The sequence below is a fragment of the Anarrhichthys ocellatus genome, unplaced genomic scaffold (assembly GCF_004355925.1).
Source record: "Anarrhichthys ocellatus isolate YVR2014 unplaced genomic scaffold, GSC_Weel_1.0 scaffold6, whole genome shotgun sequence".
Taxonomy (NCBI): Eukaryota; Metazoa; Chordata; class Actinopteri; order Perciformes; family Anarhichadidae; genus Anarrhichthys; species Anarrhichthys ocellatus.
In genome coordinates, this window is record NW_022280036.1 from 2,144,124 (window position 1) to 2,159,552 (window position 15,429).

The window sequence follows — 15,429 nt, forward strand, 5'->3', positions numbered from 1 at the left end:
CACACACACACACACACACACACACACACACACACACACACACACACGCAAACACACACATGCAATGATGTCAGCCAGGAGCCCACTTATGTGAGAAAATTTCAGGGAAATGTTGGCCAGGCCTGTAAAGTGACTTGCATTTATTATGAATGAAAGCATCTGTCTGCCTCTTCCCTTCACACACATACAGACAGAAAGAAAAAAGAAACAAACTGTGTCCGTACGGAATCCGCTCAATTAACTTGGACACGCCGCTCCGTCTCTCTGTGACGAAAGCTCACCAACGATCCCGTGCAGATTGCCTCTATGTGGGTCAAGAGGCGCTGCACATTTGCATGAGAAACAGATGAAGCACCTGTCTGGTGCTGCGAGTTACTGCCGACGGATGAGAGGAATTCTCATAGTCGTAGATTTTCAGAGGGTCTGTCTGCCCCATCTCTCTTCTGTCCTGCACATAAAAGGGAAGTCCATCCCCTGTGAAGGATATATGCTATATAACGCTTCCACCACATCTGAAGCAATATGTTCAGCTGAAACTCTGCCAAGGTCACTAGATTTAATCAAATCAACATTTAAATGCTGTGCACCCTTTTTTTTTTTCTGCATGTCTATTCATTTTGTTTAAGTTGCAGATGCAGATCAGGCTGCACTAATCAGTGTTTCATTCAGCGGCAGGAGAGACAGGTGGAAAATTAAAAAAATGTGTGTGTGTGCATGTAGTCGGAGGAGCTCGGCCCTCAGACAGCAGAGGAGCTGTGCGCTGCAGCGTTATAACAAATGACACACACAACATTAATAAAGTACCGATGAAAGAATAGGAGCTTAATACTCACAATCACAACGATTCGTGGCGTCAGATCATTACACACATTGATGAAAACATACATCATATTCCATTCATGCCAATAAATCCCTCTACGTCCTACGCACTGTTCCTTTAAGTCCGAAGTTACTCAAAAACGATGGATGCAATCATTTTTCAAAATTCAAAACATGTCTTTATCGGTCAAAAAGAACGGTTTGTGATGAGTTATATTCATTTCAAAAAGTTGATTTAATAAAAAAAAAAGACTAACTTATCTAATCCAATGAATCACAAAATTGAGATTTTGTTCACTTAATACAATCTTCCAATTGTAAATAAAAATAAAGACATTCAGTACAGCCCTGCTAACCACACAACATGAAACTAAACCAGGCCACACCATGTGACCTGCATTCCTTTTTCTAACGACTCCTTCATCTACCTAAACAAATGACTACCACTGCACCACCAAATCACACAAAAACTAAAGCTGGAGAAGAAAACCTTTCATTCACACATTGCCCCAGTTATGACTCTGACAGGCCGATCTGTTCTGCCTGCTATGTATATCTCAGTCTGAAGCACAGCGATGGTGAAGCTATGGAAAGGGGATTTTAAAAAAGTGACATCACATCTGGCAGCGCACGGTGTTCTGTTGCCGTACAACACTGAACAGACTCTAAAAAAGGTCCGTGTATTCGGCAGTGGCCTTGGTGCTTCATGCGGTTCATTTCACGGACTCAGAATCAATCCGCTGCAGCCCGTGGACGAACATTGGAGCCATTACAGGCATGAAGTGTTTGTGACGCGTCTTTAACGCCGGATGAGGGGATGTATCTGATTGGCACTTATGTCAGAGCTACGTTTCCTCCAGATAAGCAAAAAAATGTGAGTGGAATTTTTTTTCAGCTTTTAAATTTCAAAAGCGGGAGACATTTTCCATCTGTAAATACCCACATGTGTGATGTGCTTGATGAATCTTCCACATGGATGTCAAATCCTCAGATGACCTCCACATAAAAGTGTAAAAATACTGTTGGCCTCCATCAGTCTGGCCATCTCTGCTGCTTCTTGACAACTGCCTCATAAAAAGACATTAAAAGGCTCCGTGTGTTTTCAACATTCCCAAATCTTCTTTCTCGACTGGCACAATCTCAAATAGTTGGTGTCACACTGTGAGTGACACTTACAGCCAGTCAGTTTTTAACCGGGTAGCAACATTGGCTTCTGAAAAGTGAAGCCAATGCGAAAGTGTCTTACACTTGCATTCTCTCTACTGACCAGCAGGGGGCGACTCCTCCGATTACAAAAACACATCTGATTGTATATAAGTCTATGAGAAAATGACTCTACTTCTCTCTTGATTTATTACCTCAGTAAACACTGTAAACATGAGTTTATGGTCTCAATCTCTAGTTTCAAGTCTTCTTCAATACAGCATGATGTTCATTTAGTAAATGATGGTCCATTTAGAGTCAAACAGACTATAAAGCAGAGTATGCTTTAGGGCGGGCTACCTTGTGATTGACAAGTCGCTACTGCTACCAGAGTCGTATGCTGCATCTCTGCGTTATTCCTCCACAGTCCAAATATGGTTACTTCTGTTCACTGGTTGCACAAAAAAACAAGATGGCGACATCCAAAATCTAAGATACCGAACTCAAGGCTTCAAATCCGTCACGACAACAACATACACTTGTTCTCTACAGTCAATGGTTCTTACTAAACCCCTGAGACATCTACACATACATTACGTGGAGAGGATTGGCAACAAGTCAGCACATCATCATTTTCCATAAATAGTTTTTAACATACACATAAAATGCAACGCTTATTGTGCTCCATTCTGGTATAAAGAGAAAGTCGCAAAATTTGCCTTAAAAGAACCTGGCAATTGAAATGTAACCATTCTAGGGGCAAATATTACAATATAGTTATTCCAATAAACATCCTTCTTCAAAGTGTGATCCCTGCTGCCTTCCTAAGCTTTATGTTACACCATGACATCCACTCTCTGCATCCTTTTTGGGGGTTTGCTTGCTCCTCTAATTGTTGACTTTACTTAAAACTGTCTGTTGTGAAATGCATGCAAAAATAACAGCTGTTCTACTGTATCTAGTTAATATGTACACATGAAAAGAAACATCAGTGGCATAAAGCTACAGCGGATTATAGCCCCTGAATGCAACCGAACATGACACTAATCTAGGATTTTACTAGACACTTAAATCCACTATAGACCACCTTACCTGTCATGTCACCTGAATTTAATTTTTTGGGCTGTGTCTAATCACTGCATTGGGGAAAAAAACGCACACATCGTGATAAACTCTGTTGTATGGTCATCACTGGGTAACTGTCCTTCGATGGCTCAGATCCAGAGAATACGAAAATGAAACTAGTTGCTGGAGAAGCTCGTTGGTTACTAACAGCTATGACCACTGAGAAAGAGGCACGGCAACCATGATCGAGATGGTTGACCATTCATTTGGATGAAGGAGATGAAGACTCCGATAGGGTTTCTGACCCCCCCTCTGGTTTTCATGAGGGTTCGGGTCAGTTTTGTTTTCCATGAACTGTGGGCTCGTAAAGCCCTTTGACACTGTAACCGTGAACAAGGGCTCTAAATAAACTAGGAATGTTGCTTTAATTCGTCACCCATCGGTACATGGACACGGCTGACACAGGGGCCCTTTATTAAAAATGCATTGTCTAGGGATGTGACGTCCCTACCATATTTCTTTTTGACAGTTTTGTTCTACAACACTGATTACAAATTCATGTTGGAGGACACACTGACAACTTGGAGGAACTTGAACGGCAAATAATGGCAATTACTGCGATCACAAAGGTCGGAGCCTCCACAAGCGACAGCTCAAAGGACATCAGAGTCGTCACAGGCCTTCGGAGGTGTTGGCAGGGCCGGCTCTGTCCTCATGGGCTTGACCTACGCACTGAATCTCCATCATCCCAGGCAGCAAGGAGTATACATTTGAGAAAAAACTTCTCTCGGAAATGTATGCTTCAAAGCTGTCAAACAAACAGCGTGGTACACTTTTAAGTAGGCCGACACTCAGCGCTGCACAATGTTCAGCTGCTGCAGAGCTTAAGAAGTGACAAGTCTGTCAGTTAGTACGGATTTTAACACGGATAAGTGTTAAACTTTGAGGTCCAGTTGCTTGAGAGCAAATGAGCTGCTTGACATGAGACAATAGTGATAATGCACGGTTATGGTTTTGTTGAAATACTTCTAAAACTTCAGCTTTCCTTCTGGGGGGGGGGGGGGGGGGGAGTTGACCTAAAGATTGTGACAGTGAAGGGTTCTTTACCTTAATGTTGGAGAACCACAGGTCGTTCTCGTGCAGCGTGGCCATATAGATGCAGCACAGCAGGCCCAGACCAACAGATACGGACCAACCGACCGACGTCCAGATTATTGCCCCCCGTGACCAATCACCTGCAGGGACATTAGCGTGTCATTAAGTCGCCGCTGCCGAATGAAAGCTTACAAACCTTTGTTTGAAGCGAATGACGGCTCAATTCCATTCAACTGCTACAGTTTCAGGGTCCTGGTATTGTGGATGACGGCTCAGGGCCGACATCCAGAAATGACAAGTGAAAAAGTGTCGGAGTGAAAAGCCGGCTGTCGTATAGAGGAGGGAAGGGGGGGGAAGGGGGCGGGGGGCACACAACATCCCTCATTGTCAGTCTCTTCTGGAGGGCATTCCTAGTGTTGCATCAGAAAAACCATAGACTGTATAGAAGAGGTGAATGTAGTCATGTCATCAGCATCACTTGGCAGAACCGGAGGTTGACGCCTGAGTAAAACTAATTTATGATGGAAACATAAATGTTGCCCTGAGTCAACATGACAACAACAGGTGTGTTGTTGTCATGGGGGGGTTCAGTGGATACTAGAGAAATACAGTTAACTCATAATATAAATGGCATTCATTTCAATCATTTAAAATTGAAATGCTAAAACAAAAAAAGGCATTTTATGCCCGATGTCTTCTGAGGATGCAGCCCAAGCAGACACGTGACTGCTGTATGCATTGGTGCACAGAAGTTGGACAGCCGCAGACTTCAACCTAGAAGAGTGTGGATGAAAAAGGACGATGGCATTTCATTAGAAAAAAAACTTTTTCCGCAGTTAGCTCACTCACCGTGCAGGATCTTCTCCGGGTGGTGGTCAGTGCAACAGTTGGACTGCTGGGACTGACACTCTGCACCGAGAGGAGGCTCCTTCCCCCTGCTGCCCTTCCTCTGACGCAGGGCTGTCATGTCGAAACACTGCACAACCAGACACGGGGAGTTGGGGGGGGGGTTGTGTCTGATTACACACACAGATATGATGAACCCAGTGACGACACACACACACAGACGCGCGCGCAGGCACCTCAACACGCAAACAGCGCGTGCACCGCTACAATGTGAGCTAAAGATCAAACAACGAGCCGCACCACTGTTGTGTTTTGCGTCACTGTCTGTAGCCGTTCATTCGGCTCGATGGACGGGGTGCACAGGCCTGCTGTACAGCGGCATTTCCTGCCCACGTCGCGGCCAGAACAACGTGAAAACATCAGGTCCCGTCTATTGACACCGACAGCACCCGGAACACCGGAAAACTACATTCATACTAACGTCGCCCTATTTAAGCCGGACGGTAGGCTAGCCAAACATAGCAGCAGTAGTCATTTCATAAGGGTTGTTAGCAGTTATGCGAATAGTACCAACACGTTATGTATACGTCAGGTTTCAACTCCTATTATGTAGCATACTTCTACAGCCTCATTGAAATTAATGTGCATTTTTTTTTTTTTTTTTTTTTTGCATTAAGGCGCACGCTACTGTTATGGACGCTAGATTTTCTTTTTGTCTTGACAGCAACAAAGACGAATACGATTTGCGCCAACGGTACATTTATAAGCCTCACCCTCCTCTACAGCAGCGGCTGGTAGGATGGTCCAACGGCTCTCCTCTACCTCCCCTCCCTCTCTCTATCTCCCTCGCTCTTTCATTTTCCTCTCCTCTTTTTTTCCCTCCCGTTAGAATTCATCGGTCAGCTTCATGCCGCACTGAGACAATACCGGAACACAAGAGAGGCTGCCTTCAAAATAAAAGCGTAAGGGTCATCACTGTTTTAAGGATAACATGCGCTGGAGGAGAGACGGACGTAAAGTATCTGGATGTGTTGACGTCTATGGCCAGGGGTTATGAAGTAGAGGAGATGAGAAAGATGTTGTAGATGTTGTAGATACATGCTATACTGGAGGATATGTGGTGGGGCAGAAAATGAATCAAAGGACAAAGAGAACAAATGGAAAAAAAATCAAGAATTGTTACATCTATCCTTGATTTCATTGAAAAAGGCCAGTCAGAATTAATATCAAGCATCCCACAACCCAAGAATGTGTTTATGGATTTAACTGTAAATATGCCCTCTTAAGTAATGAGAACAGCCCTGAAGCTACTTTATAGAAGTGTTTTATATTTTCATTGAATCAAATGTTACATGTAATGTTGGATAAATCACATGGGATTAAGTAAGAGTGACCAACACAGATTACATGACTTTGTCAATCGATTTGTTCCAAATGACTCAAATGACCCAAATCATTGTTTTCTGGTTAAATTGCTTGTAAGCGCTTTTTAAATAATGATAGTTTTAAATAACAACATATTGAGGTCCCGGGGGACCTGAGTCATAGCACCCAGTTGCAGCCTATGCAGTTCAGATAGAAGAGATAGATGAGTCCTAAATTAAAGTATCGCACCATATCAGCACTGTTAGAGGGGTATAGTGGCAGTCTGTGATTTTGAAGGAGACAGATGCAGATGCAGCAGACACAGTTTCCTCATGCGCTCAGTCTATTTTTGTTTTACAAATATGCAAATTAAATTAATAATAACAATATGTTTTCATCCAGATGACATTATATATAACTTAAAATGTTTAGAGAAGAAATGAGTCAACATGTTCCTATGAACATCTGTATCTGTATCTGTCTTATGCACAAGCCGTGTAACTAATAAAGGTTTATTATAACCTCAACATTGTTCCTGCTCTGAGGATGGCTTTCACTGACATTTGAGGACTTCAACCCTTCATCAGGTACTTAAAACCTAAAGGGACAGTTCACCCCAAAATCAAAAGTACATATTTTTCCTCTCACCGTTATGGCACTCGGCTTGCGGTGCTCAAAGCGCCAAAAAAATACATTTGAAAAACTCAACAGCAATGTCTCTTTCCAGAAATCAAGACCCAATTCCATTACATGAAACTGCTCAGGACAAGGTCTGTGGATTATCTTGAGTAACCGGGTCGTGATCTCTGGAATAAGACATTACTGCTGAGTTATTCAAATGTATTTTTTTTGGCGCTTTGAGCAACACAAGCTGAGTGCGATATAGTTCCACTATATTGATATTCGATATCTCAGAAACCCACACCAAAGCAATCTACACTGATAAATAGCACTACGGGTAAGAGGAAAAACATGTATTTTGGGGTGAACTGCCCCTAAACGTTTATAACAAACACCATATATGTACAGACATGAAATTTGACCTCTTTATTTAACCCATCCTAACTTTAGGAGCAGTGGGGAGCAACTTGTGTTTTAGTGTAGGCCAACCCTGGAAGCTAGCATCGCACTGGTTCCCTCAACAAATACCCAATGGGACTTTTCCACTGGATTTCAGATCATTGCAGAAAAAAGCTCTGTGGGAAAACGCTAATTTATGATACCTAAAAGATTCGTTCGGCGAGATAATCCTCACAAATGAACACCACTTTTATGATTTTTGAAGTGTGAATGCAATTACCAGAAAGAAAAAGCCAACGTTAGGCTATAAACGAACACGTTTGCGTGAGTACAAAACGAGGCTGTGAAGGTGGACTAGTCGGTGTGATGACATTTTCATCCAATCTAAAACCCATTAAAAAAACAATATAACAACAATGCAACACTGCGGTTCTTCTCATCCTATTCCATGAGGACATTGTTAGAGACACTGCTTGGCTAAAGCCCTATCTTTTCTCACTCTACGGTTCTGTTTCCTGCCTCCACACATCTCTCAACAACTTCTTTGTTCTCTACGCACTCTCAGTGATGAGGGCGGTTTAGACAAACACAAAACCTCAGCTACACAGACACTCTATACTGCCATATGCAAATGAACAAAGGTCCTGGCTGGGCTGAGGCCTTTGTGGTATTTGGTAATGTTTTTTTCAGAGCTTAAAAGACTTAATGAAGTTGCGGGGGTTCTTGCATGTGGCTCGTGGAAATCTTATTTATTTCCATTCCTTTGCCACTTTTTTTCCAAGTCGTTAGGACTTTGGAAGCTGCATGCCTCGCAAATATTAACTCAAGCAACCAAAAGCTTTCTGTGAACTGCTGTGATGACAGACGTCCGCTGTACTCTGGGTCTACTCAGTGTGGCCACTCTGTTCTGTGGGGAAAGCTGCTACACACCCAGGGGCTTTCACACCCTATGTTAGGGCTGGGAGGTACACCCAGTACGGTGTGATGACGTTTTCATCCAACCAAAAACCCATTCAAAAAACCCATTGACTTAGAGACGAGGGAACCGTCAGTGCAAAAGAGTCATTTAAGGGTTTTAGGACTCATGCCTGCACCAATATATTAGGTACTTGAGGAAACCTTTCCATTGGGCGCATTATTGAACTTTCTGTTGCAAGACTAAATCCATTCTTTATAGCCATGGTCATCATATTTGACAACGAAACGTAATAGCTGTTGTGCAACTCACTGAAGGATGTAGAGGCATTCATCTCTGTACAATAAAGCTGTTATGGTTATTTGATTGTATTCCATTTTTAGGAAAGCTACAGCATCTGCTGCTTGTAAAAGGCTTAAAGGAGCATTGGGAGATGTGGAATGAAGTCTACTTGTGCATGCACAAGCCTAAGTGAACAAAAGACATTTTCTATATCGGTTATCAATGAAAGGATTAACTTTCTTATCAACAGAAAAAGAAAACCTCATGATAAGTCTTGAGAGAAGCCCATCTTCCACCTTGAAAAGCCTATAATACAAAGTATTGGAGAGTGGGAATGTATTACTCATAAGGACTAACAATTACCATGGGGACTTCTATGAAGTCTGGTCTCATTTATCTTTACGTATACAAACAAACATAACAGACCGAATGAAAATGTGCTCTTCATTCATGCTATATTTAGGTGAATTAATTCCATGAAAAAACTTAGGGGGGGATGGTGAATTAATTAATAATTGAATGTGTATCCAAATAATGCAAGAAACATGGACTCAAACTGACCAAAATTAGAACTCTAATTGAACCGCAACTGAATATAATGATTATTTATTGCAGGCTTGTTGCATTGGATTGCTTTAGATAGTAGACAGCTTTCTATGTGTCTGTTCGCTAAACTTGTTGCTCAGCCACCCTGAAAAACACTGAGCCCTGCTGCTCCTTTTATCCAAGCAGTAAGTGTGTATGACAGAGTAACAGAGATGTAAACACAAAGAAGCAGCATTAGTGCAACAATAACTGTAATACAAATGTAAATAAACAGTATATATATTCGGTGTATTTTTCCATTGGAACACCTCATGTTGTTAAGTTGTCATTTGGTCAGTCCCGCCGAACTTTCTGTGTATTTATAGTACAGTATATGAGAAGGACCATTGCTGTGTTTGGTTACTTGTATTAACAATATATTACTATGTATATATATCTTATATTGTAGAAGTATTATTGTAATATTGTATTGTAAAGGAAGTTCGCTCCATGGTATAACCCGCAAATTAAAGCAAATATCGCGAAAACTTGAAAGGATATGGCGTTCCACCAATTTGGAAGAGTCGGTTAGTCGGGCGAGACAGTCTTAAGACATATGAGAAGGCCCTCTGTAATGCCAGAGCAGCTTATTACTCATCATTGATAGAGAAAAATTAAGAACAAGGCCAGGTTTCTCTTCAGCACTGTAGCCAGGCTGACAGAGTGTCACTGCTCTGTTGAGCCGTGTAGACCTGAGTAGTAATGACTTCATGAACTTCTTCAATGATAAGATTATAACTATAAGTCTTGTGGCTTAGAAGACAGCGGTATAACAACTTCACACCCCTTCGGAAATGTCTGTTTGACAGTAGGGTAAACCAATGGTTGGACAGGAGCAGCAGAAAAATGTATTATAGCCACATATAGAAAGGCCCACCTAGAAATATCAGTTAAGTGTTGGTTATAGTTAGAATATTTTCACCGCTTTACCCTGCCACCACTCAGCGGTTGCCGGCGGAGAACTGAAGCCATAATCTGTGCTCTCTTAACAGCCACAGGACTCCTTGGACAGAAACAGTACCTTGCAGCACACAGGAGTTGCTGGTCTACAGCTGCCTTGATCGCTTAGTTTGTTTGGTTGTTGTTGTGCGACTTTCGGATCGAACTTTACGTGGCGTACACAGCAGTAGGAAGACATTTCTTAGCTTCCGTGCCGATGCACCTGTCTGCTTCTCCAAACGAAGAAGAATGATATAAAAACCTCTAACAATAATAGAATGAAGCAACGGACCTACCCTTTAACTAGCTACATTAATGGTTGCCAAACCTTTTTCTTGTTTCATAAAAGTAAGTTGTTCTATAATATTTTTTTTCTCCAAATAGCATTTTCACAGTTCCTTTACCATAAAAGAGTAGGTAGTGAGTCCGATTCAAATGAAATGAAGAATAACAACATTGATAGAGAGCAGAAATCCACACAACACACAATCAGCTGACAGTAGCCAGTGTTCATGGGTTCATTTGTAAGAGCCATCATACATGACTGACCTGGAACACTATGTTGATGCTCTGGTAGGAGACATAATGATTATTTCAATGGCTCAGTTTACAATATGTATATATTCTTACATCTAGAGGTATCTATCTTGCAGATAGTTTGGCTTTTGTGTGTCCAGGTTCACAGGAGATTTGTGGCTTCACCCAAACACATTGGAGGTGAATGGCATTACCCACAAGTATGAAATATTACATTTGAAAAGGTCAAGAGTAATGTGCCTTTCAGGAAAGTATACCTCGCTGTGGCAATTTTCCATCGGAGCGACTTTCTATTAAATAAGTAGTCCTCAGGGAAACTGCAGACATTTTGGTCTGCGATTTATCCCATATGTGTGCCAATTGTCCCTTATTTTCTACACATCCATATAAACGCAACCCTCCCCACTAGGCAGAGAAATCAGACGCCGGTCCTGACGAGCACCCTAGAGACAGCAAACAGGTCAAGTGGGAGGATGCTCAGGGCATTCAGATGCAAGGAGAGTGTGTATTTGGGAGGGGATGACATGAAAGACCTGGAGATTATCAAAAGAGATTTAGGAAAATAAATTGGCTTGACTGTTGCTGGAGTGAAGGATTACTGGAGAAGAAAACTGATTGTTTAATGGCCATACTCCCTGACTCTGTCCCCTTCAGGTCTTGGATCATTTCCTCGTGGCCACACTTGCGCCCAGTCCGAATTTGACCTTAATTCCCTCCTCCTTTCTTTCATTTCTCTAAGTCTCGTCATCCCGAGCCAGGGAGTGCGACTGCAGGAAGATGGCCCATTAAAGATAACGCTCGGCTCTCCCAGTGTGCCCAATTGGCATCCCTTTAGCCGGCGTGGGATCAAAACTCCTCTTACTTTTTTTTCACTCACAGTAACACAAAACAAGGTTGATAGAGCGAGGGAATCTTGGAATTAACCATTAAGTCGAAAAGTAAACCTTTGTCCCTCGAACTGATTCTAGAGTATCTCCAACTACTCTTCATTCTCCGTTCTTACTTTGCCTCATTTCATGTTTTCTTTCTCTTTTTCTTGATCTCCACTTTCATGGTGGGCCCTCAAAAGGTTTAAGTAGAAAACTCATTCCTGTAAAGAAAATAATAGACTGGGAGGATTTTCTTTCTGCTCGTGCAGTCAAAGCCAAAGGGATTACATGTTTGTGTATGTGGGTACTTATGTTTGTGCGTGTTTGTGAAGTAATGTGAGGTAGTCGCTCGGGGTTGTTACTGCACTGCTGCACCTTGAGTTATTGTATTTCACATTAAAATATAAAAGAAGCAACAATATAAAGACTTGTGTTTGCTTTGAATACAGTCAGGGATGTACAGTATAGCTCTACTGATTTCTATTGAAGGCTTAAAGCTTACCTGACATTCCTCATCTGGGTTTACTGTATTTTCTAGTATGCGTTTTTTATTATATTAAGTTCTGTTTCTCTCTCTCTGGTCATCTCGTATTACCTGCCATTACCCCATTTTGTCAGCACTTTTGTCGTTGTTTGCACTGTCAGCGCTTTTAGCATCATTGACCCTTCGTTGTTGTTGTTTTCAAACAAGTCAAAAGCTACTTAAGTAAAGATAAGAACAAGAAAACAAACAAGACAGACTTGCAGAGATGCAATAAATACATTCAAGCATCAGAATAAACCTCGAACAATAACTCCTGCTTATCATTTGCTCCCGTGTGTCTACCTTGCCTAGATCCGTTCCCAAGATCCAACAAGAAGTGCACCCACAGTCATTTTCTATATTGTCCAGGTGACATGTGGAAGTATGTGGGCTATGGGCTAAGAGAATGTGTATCGCTGGAGTGGTTATTATATTAAAAACTCCTTCCTAGGGCGACTGTTCCTATTGGTGTGAAACAGAATTCAGAAATCTTTAACTTTTGAAATGTCGCAAAAAGCGAAATACGAATTAGGCGCATTTCCATGAACTGTTTTAGAGCAAATATACTCGTGGGCGTAGATTGGTCAGAGGTTGGCTACGCATGTCTGTCATTCGCCAGTTAACAGAGTAGAAGCTGTAGAGGTTGTCAACCGCAAACAAAACCAGTCGGCTTGGCCATCTGACTCGCATCTACGAGAAAACAAATGAAGAGAGGTCTTTCGAAGCGGTCAAGTTTGAATTGTTATTACATGTATGCTAGTATTGGCCATGTTTCATGCTGTCCGGAGACAAAGACAACCAGGTTATGGGAATATCAAAGAAGACACAGAGCAACAACAGCTGATCAGTCATTTGAGTCGAATGTTTGTGTCAGAATTTATTTGGCAAAACCATTTCCATATTCCATTTAGCAGATTACCTATTTTTCCACAAAGGCAACAACCAACTCAAGCGAGTGTAAAAACCCCTTTTTCTGCAATTGAGTTTTATTGAATTTTGCCGTTTCCATACAGCTTTTCTAATGCGACATGTGAATGGAAACACGGCTATTGTCTGCTTTATTCCCCTGCGTTGTACTAACTCAGTTTCAGACCCTACCATTCCCCCTGCCCTGCAGTAACCCCGTGTTCCAGCCATTCCTCATCACCAGATTTAAAAATATCCCCAATATATGTGCCCCAATTAAGTCCACAGGAGGTCGTATAATTATAAAGAGGGTATTGAAAGAGAAGGCTGGTGTGTCGGTCTTTAATCTAAGTATATTAAGTCATCCTGACAAACGCTAAACAGATCATCTGGTGCTTATTAGGTGCTACGTACTGGATCTCTTCTTCATATAAACATTTATTCATTATTACATTTTGTTATTTACATACATCTACACGTATATATATATACACACACGTATATATATATTGTGATGACCCCTCCCTTCCACCAGGGCTCTGTGTCCTGTTCTCAGGTTGTCTTTCAGGATGGTAATCTGCTGCTGATGAGTCACACCTGGGCCTGCTGTAGGTCCCAGCTATAAAGGCTGACCCTCTTCTTTGGCTGGGGCTCCTCTCCTCTCCGACTCCTGTGTGGAGGGCCTGGCTGGCTGTTGATTTGTTCCTTAAATAAATGTCTATTTATTACTTTTAACTCGTCTTGTCTCCCTCATGTTACGGCCTTTTGAGCCGTGGGTGTAACATATGGGGGCTCGTCCTAACTTAATTGATCAGGTAACATATTTAAGTTTGTATGGTGAAGTTGGTTCTGCTGTTTGCAATTGACTTGATGTGCAGAGGCTGTTTTAGGATCAGTAGTAGCCAGGTGCACCTCGTCTGGTGATGAGGTTCAGTCTGGTAGTTTGGGAGACATGGACGAGTGTGGTGAGTAGGCTGTTTTCCTGTTTTTTGGTTATTGTGAGCAGCTGTAGTGATTAGTCTTCCTGAGGAGTGTTTGTGTCACTGAGCTGTGTTATGCTGGTGGTTTTTGTGGAACAGTGTGATTAAATTGCTATTCTGTCCCTGTTAGGTTGAAGAGCGGATTCCCTTTGGAGTTCATTGAGGGGTTTCTATATTGTGGTGATGAAAGTGGTTAGAGCAGTTGTCTCGGGGGCACGTCCGAGGCTGCAGGTGGGTGGCCAGTTCCTGGTTGCTTTACCGGGCCTGTGGGTTTTAGTGCGTAAGTACCCACCACAAGTAGCACCTGAAGACTAGGGGGGAGCTTACTTAGTCTCTGAATAGGCAGTCAGAGGGACAGGGCTGCAGTGATGGCTGTGTATGGGCTGTTCCTGCTGTAAGAGTGTTAAATTCTGTACGGATCAGTTTGTTTTTTGGTGTGTTCGGGCAGTCTGTTTGTTTCCTCTGTTATGGTTTGTGTGGAGGAATTCTTGGAGCGCTGTTGGTTGGTGTCAGGTTTGAGTTGGTTCTGTTGGCTTGATGCGGTTGCTGTTCCTGGCGTTACTGAGGGAAACTAGTTTCTTGTGTTTCCTGCTAACTACATGTTTTGTATTCCGGTTTTTGTGATCATGGTCATGTCCTTGAAGTTTCTGGGTAATTCAAGACTCCGTAATAAGAGCACTGCACAGCCTGTTGGGTGTCTGGGTATTGGACCCAGTTACCTTGCAGGTGGAACCTGAAGACTGCTGCTGCACACTGTGCAGTAGGTATTCATGGTTCATAGCTTAAGCAAGTTGGTAAATAAAGGAGGGATGTGGTGAACTGTTCGTTGTGTTTGTGCGGTGACGGGCAAGTTTGTAGCTTGGCCTGTTAGCTTTCAGGAACATAAGTGCTACAGCTCATGCCTTGGTTGGGTGAGCTGAGTTGTAGTTGGGTTGCCTCTTTGCGCGGCTGTCAGAGGAACCTTTAGGATGCTACAGTTTAGCGCTTATGGTAGTTCAGTTCGGTGCTTTCCGTTAGCTGGTAATTATGAAAATTCCAGCTCTGGGTGTTCACCACTCGTTCATGCAGCTCATTGCATGAACTGGCCCTCCCAAGACACCCTGCTACTCAATCATGTGCTTCACCATATCACTGTAATCTCTCTGGCCTTCCTTCCGTCTCCACTCTCACTCTTTGATGCTTCTCCACATGTTGGAGTTGCTGGGTTGCAGAGTGGAGAATGGTTGGGGGGGATGCACTACAACCGGTGAATATGATATTTTGGAAATGTTTGTATTTAAGTGTCAGTATTCCTGGTGGGAACACTGTTTTTATGGAGGGGGGGGGTGACCCCTCCTTTCCACCAGGGCTCTGTGTCCTGTTCTCAGGTTGTCTTTCAGGATGGTAATGTGCTGCTGATGAGTCGCACCTGGGCCTGCTGTAGGTCCCAGCTATAAAGGCTGACCCTCTTCTTTGGCTGGGGCTCCTCTCCTCTCTGACTCCTGTGTGGAGGACCTGGCTGGCTGTTGATTTGTTCCTTAAAACCTCTTATCACTCCTG

General features: G+C 42.7%; 1 protein-coding gene across 2 annotated transcripts in view; it reads right to left on the minus strand.

The window, feature by feature from the left end:
* Window positions 1-5,898, minus strand: part of dpy19l3 (dpy-19 like C-mannosyltransferase 3) — a 41,078-nt gene extending 35,180 nt beyond the window's left edge. Inside the window, exons 1-3 of one of the 2 annotated variants that reach the window (XM_031846766.1) lie at window positions 5,742-5,898; window positions 4,972-5,098; window positions 4,135-4,262 (exon numbers count right to left, since the gene is read on the minus strand). In XM_031846766.1, coding sequence (XP_031702626.1) covers window positions 4,135-4,262; window positions 4,972-5,089 — 246 coding nt within the window. In that variant the 5' untranslated portion in view covers window positions 5,090-5,098; window positions 5,742-5,898. Of the gene's footprint in view, window positions 1-4,134; window positions 4,263-4,971 lie in introns of both variants that reach the window. The other variant, XM_031846767.1, reaches the window with a different exon arrangement.
* Between the last annotated feature and the right edge of the window lie 9,531 nt (window positions 5,899-15,429).